Genomic DNA, 27,511 nt, shown 5'->3' with positions numbered 1-27,511 from the left:
GGAGTGGAGGTTAGATACCTGCCTGCAGCCTGAGGTTTGCTGGGTGCATTAAGGCCCAAACCTCATAGATCGGAATGAATACGGCTGTTCCTAGAATCTTACAATACATGGTACTTCAAAAATTTCACAGAAAATCAGAATTAAAAGATAAGCTTGCTTTGGCTCAAAAAATTTCTAAATCCATATGTATAAGGGGATCTTCAAAAAGTTCATGGAAATGCATATTGTGAAAAAATACGCTTGACTGAATACACATGAAACATATTCATGACTGAATCTCCCAGCACCTTGATTTTGAACTTCGCAGGCATCAGCACTGTAAGAAGGCAAGTCAGTTGTTTATAAATCAGCTGGTTGGTGGCATTTTTGTTATAGAAGCCCAAACATACTGAGGCAGGTGGAGTCAGCAAATGAAATTTGGAAAGGCACTGTAGACCAGCATGTCTTCAATTTTACTGTGCATAAGTGTCCCCAGAGCTCTTAGAAAAATACACGTTCTCTTCAGTGGGCAGCAATGTGAGAACCACATTCTGAGGACGAGACTGTGCCATGACCCCCACTGCCGCTCTCAGTGTAGCTTAGTGCCATGAATGAATGCTCATTAAAACATACGTGTGTACCATGGCCTCCAAGGCTCTGAGAACTCTTCCATGTGACTTGGTAGGGCATGTAAATGATGAACCTCTCATTTTAGTAACATGGAAATATTTGAAAACTCCCGGAATTCCAAACCATTAAGGAACTGATATCAGCCACTTTCTTTCACCTTTTAGAACATTTGCAGCTTTAGAGCTACAAGAACTGACAGGCTGGTGGGCTGGGTAGGAAGACGGGAACACAGAGACAGTTCCAGTTGGCTGAGTTGTTTCATGAATAAAAGTTTAAGGGTTCACTCTGAGGAAAAAGGAACCTTTCTAGAACTCCAGGCATCATGGGAACGGGTTTTATATTGGACTAGGTGTGTAAATGCTCCCCCTTAATACTGACCAATCAGGCCCTACATTGGACAAGGGGTGTGACACCTAAATCCTCCCCCCTCTCTCTGACCAATCACATTTGGTTTTTAAAGTCACTGAGAGGTGGAGTGTCTATTGTAAATGAGCATTACTAGTCATTTTAAGATTTTGAAAAGACTTGGACTGAGCTAACTGTATTTCCATACAGCAATGGCTGGAGAACGGTGAAGAACAGCCTTCTGAAGGAATGGTCAATATATAAATGCATGTAGTGATTCCTCCTGAGGAATACACAGCCCATTTACAAAACTGCTACCCTTGAGAGGGGATGAGGAAGGAGCACAGCTAGGACTGGCTCATCCTGAAAGCTACAATCCCTGTAGATGACTTTTTAGCTTCTCAATCACCCACATTCCATCCTGAGTCCCAATATAACTCTACGATATAGCTTGAGGAGCTATGCAAGTCATACATGCGAATAGCAATTGTCTAGGTGGCTGTAGGTCACCTTGGGTTGGTTGGGGTGCATTGATCACAAGGTGGTGGTGTCCTTCAGCTGGGGGTGACTGGCTGTGGATGCTTTAGAGATTGGAGACTTCTGATTCCCATCATCATTTCCTGTGGACTTCTCATAGAGCAACCAACTCATTCTAGTGTATCCGGGACTTTCCTGCTTTAACACTGACAGTTCTAAGTTCTCAGGGAATTTACCAGTCTCCAGAAAACCCAGATGGTCAGTCTCTTTTCTCAGACTAGTGAGGTCTGGGTGATGAAGGAATCAGGTGGGAAGATATGAAAGGCCAGAATCCTGAATCCTGACAGTGACGTAGGAACTAGGATTGACTTACAAAGATATTTAAAGAAGAAGGTGTTGAGGGAGGGGCTTCATGCTCAGATGAATTAGGAAACTCTTCCTGAAATTAGTTGATTTGCAATTGGGATGTGTTTTATTTTAATAATTTTGTCATCTCCCTGCAAAACTCACTGAAATCTCAAAGATGAGACAAAGGGGGAAATACTGCTTATGCTTATACTGTAGACAGAAGCTTGAATGTCTACACCAAAACACTTCTGAAGATTACAATGATACAGAAATTATGGCAGACACACCAAAAGGTAGAGTGCTAGCACTTTTGTTGTCCCCACTGAACCAGGTCATAAAACTTGGGATGGATTTTCTGAAACAAAATGCCAAAAGAAACAAATTCCAAACTATAAACTAGACCTAACTTTGATACCTAAAAACAACAACAGCAACACCTAAAATAGTGATGGACCAAGTCCATATTTGACCAGTCATTCACTTTGAACTCTTTAGAAGAACAGCTTCTGTGATTCTAAAAATACCAAATCCTAATCAAAATATAACAGGCCAGTTGCTATGACTCTGACTTTGGCACCCACTTTAAACAAGCAGGATTAATGCATGGCCTAGGAGCCCAGTGAGCTTATGTTTATTTATAATATTCAATATTCCCATAAGCACAAATGTTCCAAATGGAAGGCTGCATTTTGATAATGTCCATTTCTTCATTAAGATTTCATCATCTACCTACATTAAAAAGCTTCTCCCTACACTTTGTTGCTTCTGCTTTCACCTTGTGTATTCCTGTTTTATTTGCTTAATCTTGAGTTCCTGGCTTTCCAGGCAGTTTCAAATTTGAAACAAGCAAAGTTTGTGCATTAGCGTATCCTGGGCATGCATGATTTATGAACAGCAGGTTTCTTGGCACAATTTAATGGTATAAAAGAGAGACTTTGTTTTAAACATTAAAATGAAAGTCAAGAAGTGGCAACAATGGGTGAGATAGAACACAGCCCATAAAAAGTTCAGGTCAAGGATTAACCACTATTGTTCTGTTTCTTACTCTTTGGACTGATGTGCTAATGAATTTAATACGTTACCTGCAGTCCTGACATTTGATCAACAAATAAAATATTTTAAGTTATTTGTCTGATAACTTACCCAGTGAAACTCTTACTCTGGAAAAAAATTGTTAACATTTTTCTAAATAGTGAAAACAAACATCCTTTGACTTAATTCAAAGTAAGTCTATTTTCTATTTAACAGGCACCCTATGCATATTCACGCCATTTTTCTCCATAATAATTCTGCCCCTGAGACTTTTGAAAATCAATATATCAGTCATGGTTACCAAATCTTTTAAAGAAAAGCCAAAGCCCCCAGAACCTCAATAGAACTCCCCTTCTTGAGTAAAACTACAGCCAATTCTGGTTTAGGCCCCTGGAATAAAGTTTTGACATACAAATCTCTTTTTCATGACAAAAGAGAAGATCAAATATACAGTGCTTAATAATTATAACCAAATACCCTTAGTAAGTGAAATGTAAATGATTACATTAAATTGATTATTCCAAATAATGTCTTGCATTTGAGATATTCCAGCCCCTTCACACACAAACAAGTAGCAGTATTTGTCCGAGTACCAAGTCGGTCCTAACCTTTCTTTGCAAGGCTCAACTGCAGAACTTGTGAGACTGTAACTCAGACCTTCAAATGAGATCCCACTGACGTAACACTCAAGGTTTTCAGTGTTGTGCAGCGATTGCTCATAACTGTTATCAGACAGCCTGAAAGGTTTTGATATCGATGTTAAGAAACCAGAATTGAGGACGTTGATGGCTTGAGGAAGCTCAGGATTCACTGACAACGAGAAGCTTTGCTTCTTACACAAAACCCAGCCCTGTCTTCTGCAGTGGAAGCACTCAGGGCACTTTTCTGGTCTACTGCGAGGAGCAGCGGCCAGAGCACATGGACACCTGCTTACCTTGTAGGTTCTGCAATGGCAGAGTCATGATGCCTCCAGCTGCAGCTGCGGCTACCAGCCCTTGGATGTTGGTGAGATTCGCTGTGGGTAGTGTGAGGACCAGTCCCTGCTGACCGCCTAGCTGTCCCGCCATGTTGAAGGGGATGAGGATAGGCTGGTTGAGGGCTGGGGGTCCTCCCGGCATCACGCCCGCGACCGCAGAGGCTAACTGCTGCGCGGTCAGAAGTGGCTGCAACGAAACAGATACACGGAGCTCACTTTCCAGTGGACTTTTAAGTGCTTTCCTGCCACTTAAGCAGGGCCTGAATGCTCCAGAAGAAGTAGCAAAGCATCGTGCTCTCTCCCTGAAAAAAAGACTGGAGAAAAGGAATGTTTGTGAAACCATGTTTTATTTCTTTGGAAAATTTTGTTTGGTATAGTCATTCCTTGAGGAGTTAAATATCTTTATTAAGATTTATTTATTTATTTAAAAGGCAGAGTGACAGATAGAGATGAGATAGAGAAAGATTATACATATATGTGTGTGTGTGTATATATATATATATATATATAGAGAGAGAGAGAGAGAGAGAGAGAGAAATGTATTCCCTCTTGCTGTTTCACTCCCCAGATGGCTGCAATGGCCAGGGCTGAGATGAGCTGAAGCCAGGTCTCCCACGTGGTTGGCAGGGGCCTGAGAACTTGGGCCACTCTCTACTGTCTTCCTACCCATATTATTCCCAAGGAGCTGCATTGGGAGCAGAGCAGCGAGACTCAAACTGGCTCTGCAATATGGGATGCTGGCATCAAAACAGGTGGCTTAACCACAATACTGGTCCCATTAAGTACCTTTAGAAGTAACAACTTGCACTTGTATATTATTTTTTCAAGAAACTTTCACTTGATCCTACCCTGCTGTATTTGAGACTCTCATCTAATGTACTCTGTGTTTTTCCAGAAAGAATTCATTGGGATCAGTGAAATTTTGGTTTTTAAAAAAGTGATGAAATAATATTTTCAGTTATAAAATTAAAAAAAATGTAAAAGATCAACTCAATGCTAGAAAAAGTCTACAGTGTGCCATTATGCAGCTCTATGGCTAGGGGACAAGCACACTGGCATAATCCTTTCGGGAAGCAGCTTGGAAATACATATCATGAGCTGCAAAAATAGTCATTCCTTATTGACTCAGAACATGCTTCTAGGACATAGTGTGAAGATATAATCCAAAAGGAAAAGTGATAAATGCATGAAAATGTGTTGCAGTTAAAAATACATCAGTGTTGAAAAATGGTTTGTTACAATATTAAACTTGATGAGATATTGCATTGGCATTAAAATGGATTATTATGACACCTCTTTATAAAAACAGAACATACATTTTAAAAATGGGTGATCGCTAATGAAATATGAATGGTTATTATTAAGATAGTAAAATTATAAATGTGTAAAAACAAGATCCAAAATGGATTGTAGGAGCTACAGTTATGGCACAGTGGGTAAGTCATTGCCTGTGATGCCAGCGTCCCATGTGAGCATCAGTTTCAAGTCTTGGCTGCTGCACTTCTCAGCCAGATCCCTGCTAATGTGCCTGGGAAAGCAATGGAAGATGGCCTGAGTGCTTGGGCCATTGCCAATCAAGTGAGAGACCTGGATGGAGTTTCAGGCTTAGGCCTGGCCGTTGTAACCATTTGAAAAAGATGGGAGATTCTCTCTCTCTCTCTCTCTCTCTCTCTCTCTTGCTCTCGCTCTCTCTCCTTTTTCTGTTTCAAATAAGTAAATGAAATCTTTAAAGAAATGGAATTTTACAGATAAAAATATTTAATTCTAGTTTAAATTCTTTTTGAAAATTCTTTTATTACTGTAACATTCTTTGCCCAATTGAAATATTACAAAAATCAATGATTATGTCCTCAGCTGATCCAAAAGCCATTATTAGACATGGAACAGCAGCAGTAGACTTGTCTGAGGGCATGGTGTGTCCTCCTTGGCAGACAGATGTAGGCAGATTCCTGCCCTGGCAGAGTCAAGATGATGAGACACATTTGATCCTAGACTGCTCTATCCAGGGCTTGCCCTGCACCCCACTGCTCGCCCCACCCTTCCAGGAGCAGTGTAGAGCAAAACCCCACATCAAGCTTTCTTCTAGAGGAACCAATACAAAGCTCTTATCTGGGAGATTTTGACTTTTTTCCTACTTATTATTTGTTGAATATTATGGTTGAATATTTACAACATAATTGAATATTATGGGTAGTGGTGAATTAAGCCTGTGGATAGAGTGGATTGAAATTATGTCTTTACGGGCCGGTGCCACGGCTCACTAGGCTAATCCTCCGCCTAGTGGCGCCGGCACACCGGGTTCTAGTCCCAGCTGGGGCGCCGGATTCTGTCCCGGTTGCCCCTCTTCCAGGCCAGCTCTCTGCTGTGGCCAGGGAGTGCAGTGGAGGATGGCCAAGGTGCTTGGGCCCTGCACCCCATGGGAGACCAGGAAAAGCACCTGGCTCCTGGCTCCTGGCTCCTGGCTCCTGCCACCAGATCAGCGCGGTGCGCCGGCCGCAGCGCGCCGGCCGCGGCGGCCATTGGAGGGTGAACCAATGGCAAAGGAAGACCTTTCTCTCTGTCTCTCTCTCTCACTGTCCACTCTGCCTGTCAAAAAAAAAATATGTCTTTACAAAAATCAAAGAGAAAAAAAAGAAAGGGAGGAAGAAGGGGGATGGAGGGAAGGAAGTATGGTTATCTTCTTAGAACCACACCTATGAAATACATGAAATCTCTTCTTTTCATATTAATAATATTTTTTTAAAAAGAGCCAAAAAGTTGTCATGATTCTCTAAAGGAAAAGGTAATCAAGTATAGGCATGGTACAAAATCCAGCATCTAACAGGCAGGCATGATTCTGATGCTGCAGTTAGCCTACCAATGAGGTGCAGAGAGGTTAATGAGTTGTTCAAAGTCCCAAGTAGAGAATGTGTGGAGGTGGGTGTGCTGTTCAAGTTTAAGTCCAGGCAGGCTGCCCCGGAATCCATGTTTTAGCCCTTCTCCATCAAAGAACAGATGAGAGAAGAGAATGCTTCCTCTGCAGAAAGTAGGGAGGGGTGGAGAGGGCTGAGCCCACTCTTTGGCCATCCCTACAAAGTCCCCTCCAGGCCATTAAAAGACTCAAAGGCTCTGCACAGCCTAATTTTGGACCACTTACTCTAGCTCCTAATGGACTTGTACATCTCACATGGAATAGCAGGGCTTCCCTTTAAAAAAATACAAAGTTACTCTGAAGAGCAATGTAAACATACTCTGGGACTAAGTACAAAATTATAAGCATGCCCTCAGTTCCCAGTGGTGTCCTAGTGTGCTATCACGGCCCATGGTAAGAGCATGGTAAGTTGGAAGGCAAATGGGTGCTCCTCAGACCATATAAAATGTCACACACGGGGAGTTTTTGGCCAGTAGCACTTCACAAATTGGATTTGCAGGCTCAGAGCAGGGCATGCCCCCCCAGTTTGTCACAGTGCCACTGTCCCTCACTACCCTGTTCTGTGACATCACTTACCTCACCTGGAGGCATTTGAGTGTGTTGCCCTTGGTCTGTTCATAGCCACAGGTGTGCACACACACAGGCAGGATGTGATAAGAGTCAACCTAGAAGGGGGACGACACATAGAAGCCTGCTCCTGAGATGCTTAGGAAGCCCCTGTTGAGGCTTCTGTAATTCCTCAGATGGCTTCCCAGGTTTCGTGTGCACAGCATGGAGTTTACTGTGCTCCCAGAGAGACGATGGAATCTAGGCCCACAGGGACACTTGGTGGCAACTGGACCAAGAGCGTCAAGAGCATCCCACGCTCTCAACTTGTGCTGAAAGCAACTGACTTCCGAGAACAATGGTACCAGTAGGGAAAGAAAGGCCCAAGCATCGGTTTCTCTTCCATAAAAGCAGGATGAAGCCCCAAAATTTCACTGTAAACAATAGAGGTTAAAAACACACACAAAATCCCAGGCTTTTATAATTGTGTTCTACATCTCCATATAACCCACACCAGGCTGCAAAAAACAAATATTGGACTTTAAAAAATAATGAATGTATTTCTTTATTAATGCAAGAGCTATGTGTGATGTACAGTATTGTCAAACCCAATAAGCTGAACTTGCATTAAAATTGCATTAACTTTTTTATATTAAATCACATCTTGTATTTCAAAAATGGCTATAGTAAGGTTGAAATAACTTAATTTTCTTCACACTCCAGTCATTAAAGTTTTACTTTCTAGAAAACTGCATGGTAACCAACAGCACAGTTGTGGTACTTTACCAATATACATATTTTTCCAAATGATTAAAACCAGTGTTTCCTTTAGGAAGAGAAAGGAATTTGCAGACACATATTTTCTTGATGATGTTTAATAAATAATGTACTCATACAGTTTCCCATACAAAAATTTATCACCATCTTTGCTCTGTTGGAGTTAATTGGATTTAACTCATTATTATTTATCTGGTTATTTATCTGGTTAAATCACCCTCAGCGTTGCCTAACGGAAAGCAGTTGAGACGTACTGACCTGTGGCCCAACTGGAAATGGGGGATGGGTCTGACTGGCCTGGTGTTGGTCGGGCGTGCCTGGCTCTGAGAGCGCCGCGCTTCCTCTGGCCCCTGGAATTCAAAAGAGAAAGACTCCGTTCATGGAAGATCTGCCTGGGGATTGCTCACGTGACGTCACAGAATAATGAGGCACAGATGATATGACAAGAGTGACTTATCAGTTGTTTCAGAGCTCAAATCATTTAGCACCTGCATCAGTGACGCTAAGGGACATTCGGGATGGCCAAAGTCATTAGGAGGTAGAAGCCTAGCACAGCAAAGTAACGCTATCATCCATGTGCCAATAGGCTTGCTTTATACAGCCATGTGCGTGGCATTCACCGGCATAGCCAATATGCAGGAAACTGCATTCTTTATGCCTGGGAAGCAACAGCTAATCTAATTCCCCAAAGCCAAACAGCACGTGATTTTAGATATGACCAAGTCCGTCCGTATGATCACCCAATACTGTTTCCCCAACCCTTTCACACTTCCTGCCCTTCTACGTTCATGCTGCAGACACCGGACCTTAGGAATGTGCATTCCTAAAAACAAAACCAGTTTTAACATAACCTTGCACCAGCCCAAAAAGAATATGGATTTCCTTTAGCAAGTTTCCTGGATGCTGACTGAAGCAGTAAGAATCCCACCCTAACTCCAGGGAGCCCCACTATGCTAAGCACAGAACCCAAGTCACTACCTTGCCCATTGGACAAAGCTTGAAAACAGAGATTCCACCATCACAGTGCCTCTTGCAAACCCTTCTAACACTAGAGTCTATGCATGCTTATGTGCTTTGTCTCAGGACAAGCCACACCAGAAAAATAGTGGCAGAAACAATAAACACACAAATAAACAAACCAATATACTAAGGGAGCAGCGATTTTTGAGGGTTTCTACTTGGTAGCTTTTGTTTTCTTGGAGTTTTCTAATGGGGTGGTTGAAATCCAATTCCAAGTGAACCTTAACAAGATCCTCTTGCCTGATGTTTGTCCTATGAATAGCAAGTGGAAGACAATTCAAATCCCGTTTACTGGCATGCAATGAACGACCAAGAAAAAAAAAAAGATATGATTCTGTCACACTTATAAATTTTAAAGAAGGTATTATTGGCTCATTTAAAACAAATTCTTCTATTTATTCTCCAAAGGGACAGACTTATAAATAATGGAAATGTGGAAAAAACACTTCAGCACATTAAGCTACAAATAAAATTGACTGCTACATATTATTCAATTGACTTCTATCTCCACAGCAATGTGTCAATCATAACAGCATTTTATAATAGGATTAAGCAATAAACGTGCAAAGCTATTATGCAGAAATCTGAAAATCTGATTAATTTGTAATATTTTTTTGCACACAAAGTCAGGAATGGACATTGCTTGGGGAATACTTACAAGCATTCTATTGAAATTTCTAAATTGATTTGGAACAAACTAATAAAAACACAGACTTGCTGACATTTTATAAAGTGAATTCTGTCAAAATATGTTTGGCATTTTAATGATTGCTGTCATTTAATAACAAGGCTAAGATGACCCTTCAGAAGATGCCAACAATTTCCCTGTAATGTGCAGAAGACCTTTCTTCTAAATTTTTTATATGTGATTTACTTATTATGCTTGAAAAGCAGGGCATTTTAAACTGGGAGGCGCCTTCTGCAGCTCACATCTTACAGTCTCTGAGCATACGTATCTGGTTCCTATTTTGTCTTAAAATTCTCACCCGAGCTTTATGGATTTGCAACACTCACTAGATCCCCAAAATGATGATTTTGGTCAAATATTCAGATTAGCCAAATTCTCCAATAATTTGGTTACCAGACATGGTGCTTTCCAGTCAATGGTGAAAAGAGAATTTTACAACACACAGAAAGACAGAAAAGTCCTTGGAATCGATGTAAAAAGCTGACTATTAAAAGATTTCCATCCACCCAAGGCCCCTCTGTCTCCCGGTTCTTTGGCGTGTGCCAGGCCCATGTTTTGCCACTGTTCCTCACGCATGTCACTGCAGGCTTAGGTCTGGTCCCACGCAGGCCCTGTGTCAACAAGATAGCGTGTGTGTTCCCCGTAACTGTACCCAGATTACATTTGCTTACGTTTATTCCCTGTTGCTTCGAGGCCCTAACTGGTGCTCAGCAGCTTGTTCTGAGGCTAGTTATTCTGAAAAGCCGTGTTCCAGGCAGTCTGGGGCAATTCCACACAATTTCATGTGTAAAATGAAGTCTTTCACAGGCTCTGGAGGAGATTATGTATGCTCTCCTGCCTGGATCAGAAAGTAATGTTTCTTCTTAATGCGCATCTCCATCTCCCCCAAACACATGTATCACGCTTAACCTTGTAGGACCATAAACTAATCTGTCTGGTCGGAAGGCGGCTCCCGTATCAGGGGCCTTCTCAGAGCCAGAAGGGGAATCCAGCAGTCAGAATGAATAAATGACATCGGCTAAAGGCTGCAGAGAGATTTGAAGCAACACTTAGCCATGCGCTAGCAGAGAATTTGAGGGTAGATTGTATTTCCACGGCTACAAACATCGAAACGCAAACTTGAATATGTTGGGTGGGTTCCTTCCGACCAGGAGCCTGGGAAACGCACACCATTCCTGCAGACAAAGGGATTCTAGCAACACCCGTGTCCTGTTGGGAAGCCAGTGGCCTGAGTTTAATAGAGAGAAGCCATGAGCCCATGGGTCAGGGGCTGTGCAGGCATTTCATTCAGTTTTCGAATATGCACTCAATAAAACAGTGGATTGCCTTATAGTTCGGCAGTGGGATAATTCCTTTAAGAGCGATCTAGGCATCCACTTGACTCTCCTGTTATTTAACATAAACACTGAAAATGTCTTAGAATGATTAGCTTCTTGGCAAATTCCCCCTCAATTGCAATTTAGATATTAAAAGCATTTTGCTATGAAGGTAAGCAGCAGGGATGCTTCCGTGTTAATTTCTACCACTTAACTAAATGCACGGACCTAGACTTGTTTTCCAACTTCTTTCCACATTAGCTTCCTCTTGTAAAAGTCAGGGACGGTAATAGTACCTCCCTCACAGGGCTGCTGCTGTGGGGATTCAATGAGCGAATATATACACAGGCACGTCTTGAAACAGTACATTCTTGCCCTATAAGTGCTATTTCTTTTTCTTACTATTACTTAAGATTTAATTTGTGTTTAATCTATTAATATTTAATTTGACCATAATTTTTGCCTGCCTCAAACCAAATCAATTCATATCCCTGGCCCTTGGGGTGCAGTCCTCAGTCCCTTGTACCCCAGTTATGGTGGCCACTGTACACTCACCCTAAACATGTGCTGTGCACCCAAAGTTGGGCCTCCTGGTGGAGTGCTTTATAGGGCTGGGGTGGGGGGTGTCGGGTGAGTGGGCAGCACCACTATAAACAAAACTTCAACCAGCTGCCCAGGAGCTCTGAGTCACCCGGAGCAGGCAGGATCTCCCACTAAGCTACAGATCAGACCCCTCTTAGCTGGCCACCCCAGTGATGCCAATGGGTCCCCAACTGAAAAAACCCAGTATGTGTCAGGCGGGAGTGGCTGTGGGTTCCCATGCCCTCCATGTTTGACATGAGAAGGAGAGTGATTTTTCTACCAAGATCAGCACCCATACTACCAGGTTCAATCAGTCTCACACGGAGAAACTGGTCTTCTCACGCTGACCCATGTCTGTGGAAGGCTGGGGCAAGTTCTTCAGAATGAAGCTAATCAGAGTGAAAAAAGGACAGATTGGACCCAGCCTCCCAGTGACCTGACCACAGGAGAAGCCACCACTGAAACCCTCTGAGGAGACCAACAAATCAACCCAGGGCAGGTGTCACAGAGGCCCCCACATCTGCTCCAGGACTGCCCTCACCCAGGTTCAGCACTGGGGCGTTTGTGGCTACAGATAGAGGTTTAGTTCATATTCCATGAAAACAGGAGTCAGGCAGAAGTGACAACGGACTGAACACAATCACCTTCAATTGTGCATTGATCCTGACATAATTAGCCAACTTATCAGTTTTTTTTTTTTTTAAGATTCATTTATCCATTTATCTGAAAGGTAGAATGACACAGAGAGGGAGAGACAGAGAAAGGAATCTTCCATCCACTGGTTCACTCCACAAATGGCTGCAATAGCCAGAGCTGGGCCTGGCCAAAGCCAGGAGCCTATAGCTCCTTCCTAGGCTTCCACACGGGTAGCAGGGCCCAGGCATTTGAGCCATCTTCTACTGTCTTCCCAAGCACAATAGCAGGGAGCTGGATCAGAAGCGGAACAGTTGGGACCTGAACCAGCACTCGTGGGGTGCTGGTGTAACAGGCACAGCTTAATCTGCTGCATCACAACACTAGCCCCTAGCTAGCCTTATGATTAAGCCAAAGTACAAGATACCTAAACCGACAGGTGTTTTCCCCAGATATTTGCCCCTTTGCAACATACATCAGTTCTAAGATACTACCCACTTTGCCCTCCTTCAACATCCCCCCCTCTATTTTTCTGATTTTACAATGACATACTCTGAATTTTATTTATAATTACAAGTTTAACGCTCCACTAAATAAAGAATTCAAGAAGGAGTAAGCAGAAAAACCACTATTCCTTGAGTATAGACAAAGGCTATAAATAATAATCAAATCTCAAAAGGTCAATTTTGCTCACATACATTACATTTTTGTACCCTATATATTAGTTACCACAAGTCAGGGAAAACATATTTGTCTTTCGGGGACTGGCTTATTTCATTCCTTTTCATGGCTGTGTAGTAGTCCATCATGTATATATACCATGATTTCTTTATCTAGTCATCAGTTGGTGGACATCTGGGTTGATTCCATATGTTTGCTATTGTGAGTTGGGCTGCTATAAACATGGAGGTACAGATAACTCTTTCATATGCTGATTTCATTTCTTTTGGGTAAATTCCCAGGAGTAGAATGGCTGGGTCATGTGGTTCTCTAATTTTAGATTTTTGAGGAATCTCTACACTGTCTTCCAAAGTGGCTGTACTAGTTTACATTCCTACCAACAATGTTTTAGGGTATCTTCTCTCAGTATCAGTGGGAAATTGGTTCCAAGATGCACAACAGATACCAAAATGCCCAGACGCTCACACTCCTTCTATAAAATGATATGGTATTTATATACAATCTATTCATATCTTCCCATTTACTTTAAGTAAATCTCTAGATAACTTACAGTGCCTAACATAGTGAAAATGCCAGGTAAATGGTTGTTACAACTTAGTGGTTAGGGAATAATGCCAGGATAAAAACTGTACGTGTTCAGTACAGATTTTGTTTTTCTAAGTATTATCTATTCACTGTAGCTTGAACCCGACTGCATGGTGCTTCCTTTAGTTCATGGTAGCCTAATCAGGAAATACAGAAAAACAGTGGCGCCGAGAAGCTTCCGAGTCTCACGCAGACCATGGCTTAGCCCAGTGGTCTTCCCTAGGCCTGACCAACGTTGGTGGAGCTTGACCAGAGGTTCACATGCCTTGTGTGGGTACTGACAGTAAACATGTTTAGGTGCTGCACGACACCCCCATGTTTGAGACCAGAGGCTTCGATGCCGCCCAGGCAGGCAGGGGCCATCCATCAGCATCACCTCCGTGGCCCTCCAGGTCTCCTCACCTGGAACATTCTTCCATTGTAATCCATGACCCTTTTACCAAAGGGAAGAACTTCTCAGATATACCTATTTCATAACCAAGATTTGTTCCTAGGAAGTTCAAGGAATGTAAAAGCTGATTTTAAAGCAATCATAACATAGAATTTAAAAGCTATATGATACCAGTTAATTCTCTGCAAATATAAGGAAGCCTAATTTCAATTTGTTAGAAACAAGATGGGTCCGAAGTGGCAAAAGGCATTCAAACTAATCAGGAGTTTGAATGGCACACTTGATCAAAACTTATTTTGATCATCAAAATGCCTCTGTGACCACGGGACATTGGTTCCATCAACACCGTCTTTCCAGGGGTGATCTAACACCCGAAGCCCACAGAGAGTGGATCTCTGCACTCTGGAGGGAAGGAGTGATCTCAGAGTTAAAGGTAACAGTGAAGTCTCCCAAATGCCACTTCCCCACCCAGCTCAAGCTGAGTTCCTGAATAACCGTTACTAATTCCTGTCATCATGTTCCTCACAGCAAATTTGTTTTTGCTTTGCAAATCCTTCTTAAATTTTGCTAACAATAATTGCACATATTTGTGGGCTACAGTGTGGTATTTCAATACATGTATACGACGGGTAGTGATCAACACAGGTTAACCAGCGGTCCTCCTGCTATCATATAGCTTTATGATTGCAGGCTTGGCGCTCCTTCTGTTTGCTCATACAATACTAGGTTATCATGAACCATAGTCTCCCCACTAAGATGTATAATGCTTGAAGCTTATTTCTTTGATCTAATTCTGATTGGGTACCCATTATCCAAACCCCCTTTATGTTCTATGCCCACACTCCTTTCTTAGCCTCTAGGAATCACCATTCTGTGTTCAGATTGACAGATTTATATGTTTATTTTTAGCTTCCACATATGAGAGAGAACATGTGATGTGTGCCTTCTTTGTCTGGTTCATTTCACTTAACATGATGCCCTTCAGTTCCACCCTTTATGAAAATTTTGATTATAATGAATTTTCATTAACTAAAGTAAACCAGGCTTAGCATCCCTTAGCTTCTCGACAGATATAGACTCTAGTAGAGAGTTTTGAATTTTGCTTCCTTTTTGGAGTTTATTCTTTGATCTTGGGAAGGTGTAGTCCTTGCTGGGGACTTACCCCACTACCTTTGCAGAGGATATGATAGCCACGGCAGACAGAGAAGGAAGTGGAATTGCAAATATGAATTGTTCAGCCCAAACCAGTTCCACTTTCTCCCACGGCCAGACCATCCCTCCAAAACACAGTGCCTAAGATTCCCTTGGCAACAACCAATGCATTTTTAATGGCTGGGCTCCTCAGGACATGGGAGTTTGGAATTCTGTCCTCCTTGCATTAACACAAACATAATCACGTGAAGGTCACAGAGACCCCTCAGCTTTTTCTGGTCGTCATGCTTTTCTTACCCACTGTTTGCAGTTTGCACCAGTGAGTGAGGTGATGCAAAGGTTACTTATCAGAAGACGGACAGCTGAATGCATTATTATTTCATGTTGGGCATGTGAACCCCAGCTAAGCAGGGCAGAAGTCCCCTCTAAATTAAACTTCCCTTTCTTTCAATTTCTTCAAGATTACTAAATGCCAAGGAGGGAGTGTAGGTGTCTATAAAAATCTATTCAGAGCCACTGCCACTGTTTGCCACTTTTTATTACCAGTCAGGATTTCTTTATGATACTGGCCACACATGCATTTATATACAGCACACTCTACAGACCTCCGGTGGAATTCAAGACTCTAAAATAATAAGGCTGATTCTAGAAGCCACACTTGAAAATTACACATTCATTCACTCACATGAGGGTTTATGTGTTTTTGTAAATGATGGCATCAGGTACTTGTAATTTCACCCACAGAGACCTGCAGAACAGAGGATGCTGATGACAATGAAGCGAAAGATGGACGTCTTGGTTCTCCTAGCCGGGCACGCCTGCTTCTTCTGAGTGAGAGATCTAAGTTCCCAGTGGTTCTGAATGCTGACCTTTATTTTAAGGGTGCATACATACACAAGTAGTCCCAGGAGGATTTGGACCATTCAGCTGACACACAGAAAGAAATCCTACAAATTCCTTATTTGAACATCTGAAGATGATTTTGTAATATCTAACAAAATCCTTCAATGAGCGCTTTAGTTCCAAAGGCAGAGCAGGCCTACGTGTGCCACAGAAGGCTTTAAAGCATTTTTCTCAAAATTTACTAAATCGCCCTCCCTTCTTCCTCCAACCATTTTTTGGTCATGTGTTTTCACATCCATGTAATAAAACAGAGCTGGACTCCTGGGACATCCAGGCCAATAAAGGTCCTGATTTCTCTAAGTGCTTCCTCTCAAAGACTGGTGAAAAAAAAGAGAGTTGTCAAACACACTGTGACAAAATCCACGCCAAACTGTTGGCAGAGAGAGAGCTCTGGGGTAGGGGTTGCACCTCAAATCCTGCAGTCTCTTCAGGAGGGTAACTCCTTTCAGGGTGCTCTTTCTGGCCTACCTTTGTACCCCCTGCAGGCCAGCTCTGTGCATTCAGATGTATGTATGTCCACATGCATGTGAGTATGTGTGTGTCGTGTAGCAAGCTGGCATTCTTAACAGGACGAAGCTATGTCTCAAAGTGAGCTGGAATCACTTGGACACAGATTTTTAATTTTATTTTTATTTGAAAGACAGAGGAGAGAGAGAGACAGGCAGACTGAGAGTGATTACCCATCTATTGCTTCATTCTCCCAAATAGCTGCAACAGCTGGAGCTGGGCTCAGCCAGAAGCCAATCCAGGTCTCTCCTGTGGGTGGCAGAGACTAACCACCTGATCCATCAACTAGTGCCCCCCGGAGTGTGCACCAGCCAGAAGCTAGGTTTGGAAATGGAGCTGGGACTCGAACCCAGGCACTCTGACAGGCAACATGGATGTCCCCAGAGACAGACTTTAAGCCATCTGAAAACAGTTTGTCTGATTTTTCTGCAGCTCAAAAATGTATTTATTTGAGAGACAGAGACACAGAGGGAATGCTCCCATATGCTGGTTCACCCCCCAAATGTCTGCAGTAACCCCAGGTGTCTGGCCTGGGCTGAATCTGGGAGCCAGGAACTCAATTCAGGCCTCCCAGGTGGGTGACAAGAATCCAGTTACTCCAGCCCACACCATTGCCTGCAGGGTCCGTAATTAGCAGAAGGTGGAGTCAGGAGCCAGGGCCAGGTATTTATCCCAGGCACTGATATGGGATGCAGGGTCTTAACTGGTGTTCATTTGCCAGGCTACCTGTAACTGGGTTTGCCTGACTTTTCAAGTGCTTTTTAATCTAAGTTTTGCCCCTTTGAACACACTTCTCCCTGGAAATGAACACCTCCTCTGACAAGGTCATTGCTGTTGAGGCGCACCCTCAACATCACACCCTATCCCTGAATCAGGCTTGTCCTCTCTACTGACCAGTGGGACTCTGATGCCCCATGGATGTCATGGCTCCGGTGATTTTACGTACAATTATGAAGCCACCTCTCATGTTTCACCTCTCACCCTTGCTCAACCCTGTGCCAGGACCAGCCCTATAATTTGTAGGTCTGAGTGCAAACACAATGCGGACCCCTGCGCTGGGGCTGGGAGGGCATTCGCCTTTTCCTCGGGGTCACCATCCCAATCCACTGCAGATGGGTGAACCCAAAGGGCCGCAACTTCCTCATGATTGCCAGGTTACCTCCCCGTAATAAACTGGCGAGAATTACAGAGAACTAACTTCAAATGTGTCTGGAGAGCGATCAGAGCTTTTAAGTAATCTTGGAAACTCTTGGAGTTTAGGTGAAAAGAGAGTTTTGGGGGTGGGGAGGTAAAGCTGAAGGGAGGGAAACTTGGCCACTTTTACTTCCCTAACACCTGTGTTACAGCACTGCAGTTCAACTGCCTTGGACAGAGGATGCTGTAGTTCTTTGCAACATCCCATCCTCAAGCTCACTTCCAACCACATTCTGGGTCCTTTCCTAATACTGACAAGGCTCTATTGGAAGCCCTACTACCCAAGGGCTACCCTATCTTAAGTCTCCTCATGGCTTTTATTTCTTTTATTATTTTTAATTTTATGTAAGGTGGGGGAGAGAGGGAGGGAGGAAGAGAGAGAAAGAACACAAGAGTGTGCCCTCATCCACTGGTTCACTCCCCAGATGCTGGGCTCAGGGTCAAAGCCAGGAGCAAACCCACATCTCCCACATGGGTGGCACAGACCCAAGTACTTGAGCCATCAGCTGGTACTTCCCAGGGTGCACATTAGCAGGAAGCTGGGATCAGGATGGAGCCTGGAGCCAGGATGAAAACTCAGGTGCTTTGACATGGGACACAGGCTTCCAACCCATGTCTTAACTGCTGGGCCAAACATCTGCCCCTGAGATTTTTAACAGTTTTCAGTCCATTGAGACTCTCTGCTGGGTAGCCCCACATGAAGACCCAGGCCTGAAGAGGAGACGGGGTCAGACAGAGTCGGCTACACCATGGTGACAGGAGCCCGAACTCCTGCCTCAGAGAGAAGCTCTCAGACCATGGAAACCACAGTGATCTATCATTGTCCTCTCCTCCTTCAAGACCCTAGATGCCTTCCAGAGGTCTGAGCTCTGCACAGCCCTTCAGGGGCAAAGAGGCTACGAATGTGACATTCAGAATATGATTTAACCATGAGCTACTGCAGAATAAATCACCACTTCAATTGAAAATGATGGCCTGTGGGTTCAGCTGCTTCTGATGGTGCACAGAGCACAAGATCTCAGAGACCTCCAGCACGGAAAATGTGGGGGTCTCCACCTGCAGGGGCTGCATTTGTGATGCAAAGGGCAGGCAACTGTGTGATCACAGACCAGTGACTTCCCCAGACCTTGAGATTTCACAGAGCAGCCAAGTTAAAGGAGAATGTTCATTGCTAGGTGACTAGAATAAGGGTATCAGCATTTAATTTTGCCAAGTAAAACTATTTTTAAAAACTGCATGCATTTGCTTACTTTCCCCCAATGCCAAGGAAGAAATTCAGTCTGATGAAGATCTCATCGCACTGTACCGTTCTCTTTCCACTTTCCCTTTGACCAGAGACTGGCTTGTTGCAGGTGGACACTGGTGTGCCACAGAGCATTTGGGAGTTTCTTGTCAACACAGCAATCCCAGCGTGCTCACTCCTGTTATTCCTCCAGGCACAGGAAATGTCTGACCAAATACTTCCAAAATGATTCTTCTTTTGAATAAATAATTCCTCTTTTCCCTAAATCATTTTTTATAGAGAACATGATTTCATTTATGGACACAAATTTTCATGTGCTAAGTCACGTTACTTTGTGCATATTCTTTAATCAACTCTAATAATCATATTAGGTACTTATGATTATTATATCCATTTCTATAGGAAACTAAATTCTATAGAGATGCAGGCATTGTCAATTATGCACAGTGAGAGAGTGAAAGAAAGCTGACGGCTGGCGCCATGGTTCACTAGGCTAATCCTGCACCTTGCAGCGCTGGCACACCGGGTTCTAGTCTCAGTCGGGGCGCCGGATTCTGTCCCGGTTGCCCCTCTTCCAGGCCAGCTCTCTGCTGAGGCCTGGGAGTGCAGTGGAGGATGGCCCAAGTGCTTGGGCCCTGCACCCCATGGGAGACCAGGAGAAGTACCTGGCTCCTGCCATCTGATCAGCGTGGTGCGCCGGCTGCAGCGCGCCATTGGAGGGTGAACCAACGGCAAAGGAAGACCTTTCTCTCTGTCTCTCTCTCTCACTGTCCACTCTGCCTGTCAAAAAAAATTAAAAAAAAAAAGAAAGAAAGAAAGCTGACTGTAATCTAGGCTTTCTGATTTTTGGAACGCCTGCATCTTTATCACTAAGCTACTTTATTGCTGAAATATTTTAGAATCACTGGCATTTATTAGTAGTTACTATGTGCTGACCACTAAGCTCAGGATTTTAAATGTAATTTTTTTCAATTAATCTTCACAGAAGCCCTGTGTTATCAGAATGACCATTCCCATTTTCCAGGTGTGGAGACAAAGATTTAGATGGGTTAAATAACTCATCTATGATCTTAGTGAGTCATGAACCCAATTCCATTCGACTCCAAAACTATACTACCTTAGGCGAGCACCCAACGCAAATAACTCAGGGAGACAGACTGCAATCATCAACAACACCATGACTGCAGTTTTGTTTATAGGAGTTCTCTTCTGCACCCACTGAACCTGGCTCCAGAGCACTCCAGGTCCCCAGTCTTGAAAGTGAATGACCAGGAAGGAGAAATGGCCGATAATGGGAGGAAGGTGCAGGGTGGGCCAGGCCCTACCAGTCACACACGTTTCCTGTGCTCCAGGTTTTCCTTCTCAGGGAGACTTGGCCAAATTCCTAAGAGCTCGCATCCCCAGGTCTTTAAGATAATGTTAATAATGGGCTTAAGATAATGTTAACAATGGGCTAAACAACAGTGGCATTCTTAGTTTAGGATCCCTGTAATCAAGGCGTGATCCTGGGTCCACAGCAGGGGCATCACCTGGGACCTGGCTCCAGGCAGACTCCTAGATTCCAGCCCACCCACGTTGCAGTCCTCTGCATCACCACGTTCACTGTCACAGACTCCCACTGTGATTCATGCCCTTTGCCAAGTGTGAGAAGCTCTAGCTTCTCACTCCCTGCTTTCTTCTCCCACTCCCTCCTTCCCTCTTACTAACTTGGGTAGTTTTCAAGCATACATGCACCTAAATTCCTAACTTTTATCAGACATTTGCAATAGACTCTTAAATCCTATCCTACAAAAGTCAGGGGCAGGGGGAGAGTGAGAGTGTAGAGAAAGGATATATTCAAGGGGAACATGCTGGATCCCTGGGACAATGCAGGGCCACTTCTCTCCCCTACCGAACCTGGTGGGAGGTTCACAGCAGGAAGAGCTGGTCCCACGTTCTTAAAGGGCAACATATTTATCCATTTTAAAACAACAAAACAGACACGAAATCAAGTGCAATATCGTTGCTCTGTGATTTATGGCAATTTGCCTGGCCACTTTCTCCTTCCATACCCATATCGGTCCCTTTCCATTTGTGAGGCGCTGTGAAGCTAAGAGTCTGGCCTATCCATTTCAGTTATTTGCTCTCAGAACACTACATTCTTTGCAAAAGGAGGCAGAGAACAACTTTAAAAGAGGGGAATAAAAATTTTAAATCCCTTAAAGCAGAAATAAAACTGCATTTCCACAGACACTCCAAAAGGGTAGCATTTGCAATCACTCTTGCGTGCAACTCAAGATTGGCGAAAGTAGGGTCATTTAGAAGAACCCAGCAAAGGACAGGAAGGAAATACCCCCAGAGGAATTACATTGCATGAAATTGTAGCATCACACCTAGTTAGCAACCTTTACAGTAATGGAGCCTCTATAACAGCACGGCAAGGCAAAATTGTTCAGGAAGAGACGGATATCACAGACTCACTGTGAAAAAACCACCAAGGGCTACCAAACCTCCTTCAGAAGTGGAGTGACAAACCATGGCATCTCTAATAACTAGGCTTATGATATGAAAATTCACAATAATATTGCATCTATAGACTGTTAAAAAGATTTTTTTCTTTTCCGAGAGGTGGTTAAAAAACCAAACAGCCAAACAACTGGTCCAATTCAAGTGTCTCTGACCATTTTTCTCTCACTTAGTCTATTTATTTCTTAGCATTACTGTAATTGAAAAAGTATCTATTGCTAAAAGATGCTATTAACTTGAGTGCATTCATGGAGTGTTATATCACTAATAGACTTAGGTCAGATTCTTTTATCCTTTTATCAGAACATTATTTTGTTGTCGTCTTGTTCTGGAGGCTTTGTTCCGCTTAAAGTCAAATAGAACAAAAGCTTCGCAGAACTTGTTCAGGTTATTTTTTATCATTATTTTATCTGTTACATGATAGTATCAAATGCATGGTATTTTCTGTTTGTTATATTAATGCATTTGGGGGTCTGTGTCAGATCCCTTCTTATATATCTACTGCACATGACCTGAACTCTGATTAAAATGCACTGGTTTTAAGTCTAAATATTTTCAAATCTGCTTCTTGAGTTTATATTTGACTTTAGAACTTTAAGGTCAGAATTGAACTAAGAAATAAAGCAAACTCCTAAATACAATAATGAAAAGAGGAGATGTACAGTGATTTAAAAATACGTAACATATTCCATCAAAACTAAGACATAAAACTCAGGTACATTTTATGGTTCATTAAGGAAAAAAAAAAAAAAACCACTGCCAATTAAACCAGGACACATCACTGATTATAACACATATCACAATTTTCATCTCCAAATTTTCCCTTCATGATATTACAATAAAGTGTGTTTTGGGGGGAGGTTAAGCTGGGTATCTCAGAATGAATCAAATACATTAGCACTTAATACTTGCTGACCTTTATATATCAATATCTTATAGCACAAAGAATAAGGAATAGGATACACTGGAAACTTTACAAACACTCTCTGAATATCCTTACAACTTGGTAGGTGAGAATTTATGACTTGGATATGGAAGCTGGATAAGATTACTTATGTAGAAGAAATAAACCAAATCAAGAAAGGATCGGGGAAAGACGCTGTCACAGGGCATCAGGGGAGAGTCTGTCAACATTCTGGAAGATTCTACATCTGTGATCTCATTTAAGCTTTATACTAATACTGTGATAGAATTAATATTCAGAAAATTTAAATAACTGACTGAAATCCATAGCTGCTACTGAGTTTTTTTTTTAACAAAAGGACAAATGGGGCAGAGGAGGAAGAAGAGAAGGAGCTGGGATTCAAACCTGAGTCTGATCAAATTCTTCTGTTCTTTCTATCCCAAATTGCACTGGATACAAACAGATGGATTGCATATAAATCTATGAGTGTTTATGATGAGGAGTCTTTAGTTTTGCCTATGTATGTCAGCTACATAGCATCCTACAGTTTATGTAGAACATATTTTGATTTAGAGAGTCCTTGAAAGGAAGGAGTACACATGCCACATGGAGCTTGGGTGCTCAGTCAGAGGAGCTAGAAGGCCTGGTTCATAACCTTTGGGTTTGCACCAGGAGGTTTGGGAGAGGGTCCTAAAGTGTGAGGGTTGACTGGATTGGGTGTTAACTCAAAGTAGGGGCAACTTCACACTTGAACAATTTATTTTTAAATTTTATTTATTTCTCTCGTCTGAAAGTCAGAGAGAGACAGAGGTCTCTCATCTATACTGTTTCATTTTTTCCAGTTTAATAACCAAGAGTGGGTCAGGCAGAAGCCAGGGGACAGGAACTCAATCTAGGTCTCCCAGGTGGTGACAGGGCTCTAACTACTTGACCCATCGCCTTCTGCCTCCAAGGGTGTGCATTAGCAGGAAGCTGGAGACAGGAGTAGACCCAGGATTCAAATCCAGGCATCCCAAGCAGCTTCTTAATAGCTATGCCAAGCATCTGCCCTGTGATTGAACATTTTAATATTCTTTTCTGGAGAAAATAGGAAAAACAAAGCAGGCTAAAGCTGTAATTGGTTAAAAAATAAAATTAAAAAAAAAAAAACAGTATCCACTTATAGCAGGCAAGGACGGGTGATGATTTGATCACTTTGTGGCTGTGTTAATGCTCTTGTTTTTGTAGGTCTCTAGGCAGGATTGCGGAGTGATCCTGAGTTTCTCTTGACACATCACAGTCAGAAAGGCCTTGTCTGAAGCTGATGTTCTATGGATTGTTTGAGTTCAGCAGGACACCAAGACCCCAGGCCAGTTGTGATCATCTGGCCAACTCGTGAGGGGTCAAGGACTGCTATTGTCTTTCTCAGTTCAAGAATATGAGAGTACTTCAAAAAGTTTATGGAAAACTAAATTAATGGATCTTTATTTTGATGCAAAAAATTTTGAAATCCATGTGCACACGATCTTCAAAAAGTGTGTTGAAAATGAGTATTATGAATAAACTATGCTTGGATTTCAAAATTTTTTGCACTAAAATAATATTTTAATTTCACTTTTTCTATAAATTTTTATAAATACTTACAAGCAAGCATTTTTTTAAAGATTTATTCATTTATTTGAAATGCAGAGTTACAGAGAGGTAGAGGCAGAGAGGGAGAGAGAAGTCTTCCATCTGCTGGTTCACTCCCCATATGGCTGCAATGGCCAGAACTGTGCCAATCCAAAGCCAGGAGCTTCTTCCAGGTCTCCAAGGTGGGTACAGGGGCCCAAACACTTGGGTCATCTTCTGCTTTCCCAGGCCATAGCAGAGAGCTGGATCGGAAGTGGAGCAGCTGGGACTAGAACCGGCACCCATATGGGATGCCAACACTGCAGGTGGCCACTTTACCTGCTACACCATAGCACTGGCCCCTCCATGCAAGTTTTCTTTTGAGGGCATAAGCTGGACCCTGAATCAGATGGGAGATAAGGCTATGCTATCTGATGCTAATTATAAAATCTTTGCACAGGAAAATATATTTGGTCATGAAGAGCTTCTCTTGGAAGTGTCAGCTAAAAGGAGAATATCTGATCAATTTCTGGTCGGCCTGTCTGACAGTTTCATTTGTCAGGTTTAGGACGCAGAGAGTGGTACTCTGAGTGTAGACTTAATTCTGATCAATAGGGCTGTATCGTTGTAAGAGGATCTTTGGGAAAACGTGACCATATATCCCTAGGTGGTTGATTTATTAAGAAAGTGAATGTGAGGCAGAGTCAGATGCATCCAGCCCTCAGAAAATCACATTGTACCCAAGTAATCCTACAGAATCCATAAAAAGAAGAGAGCCCAAGCCTTTAAAACTCACATGACAACAAGTGTGGAGTCAGACTGACTTGTGTTTTCGTCTTTGCATCTACGTGTACCACCGTGTGACTGTGGCTAAGTTACTTGTCCTGTCTTAAGTTCCTTCAACTGCAAAACGGAGGGGAGAATAGCATCTGCATTGTGGCTGTGAGATTCAAGTAGATTACCGAAGGAAAAGAGCCTAGCACTCTGCCTGCTCTGCTGATTGTGCTCAGCAAGCCTTGACTGTCATTGCCAACTATTACTAGAATATTGTCACAAATATCATTAATGTACAGTCGTCTGATAGCACACTGTTCTGATAAAGAAGGGAGGAGATAAGTATTAAAGAAAACACAGCCATCACAGAGGAGGCTCTCTAAGAAGGCAGCACTTGGGACAAACCAGGAAAATCAAGGATTCAGGTGGGCTATAGCTGAGGGTGAATTAAGCTCTGGGACAAATTCAGGAAGACTCACGAATGAGGATGATTTCTAAATCTCATCCAGATACCGTAAAACTGAGATCTTGTCCAGTGTTTCCGAATGGCACTTGTGCTACATGTCCAAAAAATTCAGCATTTTCCCTGTCAAAGCTCCTGTTCTTAACTACTTTATTTCAATAATTTGGCTTTGTCCTTCTAATCACATGTTCCAAAAGAAAAATCTCTAGATTCCCTTTATCTAGTGTCTCAGCTTCACTCCCCGAGGGAGCAGCCATCCAATCCCAATCCAGCATCCCCGCATGGCTGACAACTGCTCCCCTGGGCTACTTCAGGGCCCTCTCTGAGACTCAGACCACAGCACAGTTGCTCTGCTTATCTGTCGTGCCCGCCGCCCATCCTACACCACACTTGCAGAAAACACCTGCCACTACTGCACCTGCGTGAGCCTTGCACACGTCCACAGACAGAAAACTGAGTCAGGAGAAGGGGACAGTAAGGATCTGGAGCGGACTGGGCAGGCAAGGACACAGCCTGTGGTGGGACATGGTCCACGGCAGACGCCAGCACATCAGAGCCCCAGGATGAAGAGCCCCACCCAGCGGTCAGATTGCCTGGCCCCACCACCTACAGGCATTGGGAGAGGGGAAATACTCAAGCCAATTGCTTCATCTTTCTCTGCTCAGTTTCGTCATCTGTAAAATTGAAACAAAAATGGCAGCTCCTTCATAGAGTGAGGATTAAGTTCACTAATCCACGTAAATAAATTGCATAATCACCATTTCTGGCACATAGTAAACACTCAGCAAATGTGAGCTTTCTTATCGTTCCTTTACATGGGGAGGGAGACAGAGCCCACTCCAGCTTCTGCATTAGCAGGTGTGTTACCCAGCAGACCTGGGAACCTGCTCACAGAGGCCTGATCTGACAAGAAGCAGAGATTCTGAGCAGTGGCCTCAAACATCACCAATGTCTCAGGGGCAGGAAGAGCCCACAGGTGTGTCAGAGAGGGACCCAAAGCTGAGGACAGGGCAGCGCCTGACAGCATCTTCCCAAGTGGTTTGTAAAGACTCTGGCCGGGAGAAGCAGGGATGACAGGCCCTGCTCATTCAGACACAGGGGAGACAGGAAATACATGCAGCCATGGCAAGCTCCAGTGGGTAAAGAATACAAGGAATTATAGTTCCGGCATGAGAGGCATAATTTTTAGGGCAGTCTCTGACAGTGATAACTTTGACCAAAAATGACTCCATCGGTGCCTAAGAATCAATCCATGCGTTGAAATGGTGTCTGAATGTGAATTCAAAAAGAACTCAGGCCCTTAGTGCAGCCTAAGCACAGATGTGTACGTACGTAGGCAGGCTCTGAAAATAAAGACTAAATAAATAAATAAGGGCTAGGTATACAAGAGCGATAAGCAGGGTGGTGACAGCACTCACGGGCATGTAGGTAGTAAAAGATTGCTCAGAGCCTAGCCTGCAGTCTAGGTTCTTGCAGCTACTGATCATCTGCACTTGCTTCCCAGTAGTTCTCTGGTTCCTACCCTGCGGGGGGTGGGGGGGCGGGGAGTGGTCCTTGGGGATTCTGAGCCCCCAACACCTGAATCTGAGTTTCAAGTCCAGGATTGACTGGTCTGTAGTCTCCTCATACGATGGCCATTCATTCGCTTGTTCATTTGTTACACATGAAATTTACTGAATTCTTGCTAGACAGAGGGGATTTTGCGAGACACTAAGGACACAAACATTTTTCTTATTAATTAATTCACTCATTCTCAAGACATGTTTACTGAAAGATGATCATGTGTATATTCAGTGGGTCTCTGAGACTTATAGTCTAGCAAAGAAGCTAGATTAATAGATTAATAGTTAAGGGGACGGCATTGTGGCATAGCAGGTAAAGCCAATGCCTGTGGTGCTAGCATCCCATATGGGCACCAGTTCGACTCCTGTCTGTTCCACTTCCAATCCAGCTCCCTGCTAATGCACCTGGGAAGGTAGCAGAAGATAGCCTAAGTTCTTGGGCCTCTGCACCCATGTGGGAAGAAGCTCCTGGCTCCTGGCTCTGGACCGCGCAGCTCTGGCCGTTGTGGCCATTTGAGGAGTGAACCAGTGGATGGAAGCCCTCTCTGTGTCTCTCCCTCTCTCCTCTCTGTCTCTCTGAAACTCTGCTTTTCAAACAAAAAATAAACAAATCTTTAAAAAATTAATAGGTAAGCAAAGAATTATTTCAGGGGATTGCTTGTACAAGAGCATGGGGACCTTGAAAGAACAAAGGGTAATCGCTTCTTGGCCTTTTGGCTAAGATCAAGTCAAAGAACAAGGGGTGGCCGGCACCGCAGCTCAATAGGCTAATCCTCCACCTTGTGGCACCGGCACAC

The 27,511-nt window shown here is 43.3% G+C and overlaps 1 protein-coding gene across 1 annotated transcript in view; it reads right to left on the bottom strand.

The window, feature by feature from the left end:
• The window catches only part of POU6F2 (POU class 6 homeobox 2), a 448,120-nt gene that overhangs the window by 282,509 nt on the left and 138,100 nt on the right, over positions 1-27,511 (bottom strand). Inside the window, exons 3-4 of the mRNA XM_089315645.1 lie at positions 8,280-8,371; positions 3,746-3,974 (exon numbers count right to left, since the gene is read on the bottom strand). Coding sequence (XP_089171771.1) covers positions 3,746-3,974; positions 8,280-8,371 — 321 coding nt within the window. The remainder of the gene's footprint in view (positions 1-3,745; positions 3,975-8,279; positions 8,372-27,511) is intronic.

This window comes from Oryctolagus cuniculus, chromosome 16 (assembly GCF_051225735.1).
Source record: "Oryctolagus cuniculus isolate XC-2025 breed Fujian yellow rabbit chromosome 16, ASM5122573v1, whole genome shotgun sequence".
NCBI classification, from domain to species: Eukaryota; Metazoa; Chordata; class Mammalia; order Lagomorpha; family Leporidae; genus Oryctolagus; species Oryctolagus cuniculus.
Note: the sequence above shows the minus strand (reverse complement) of the source record. Positions and strands in the feature narration are given on the sequence as shown.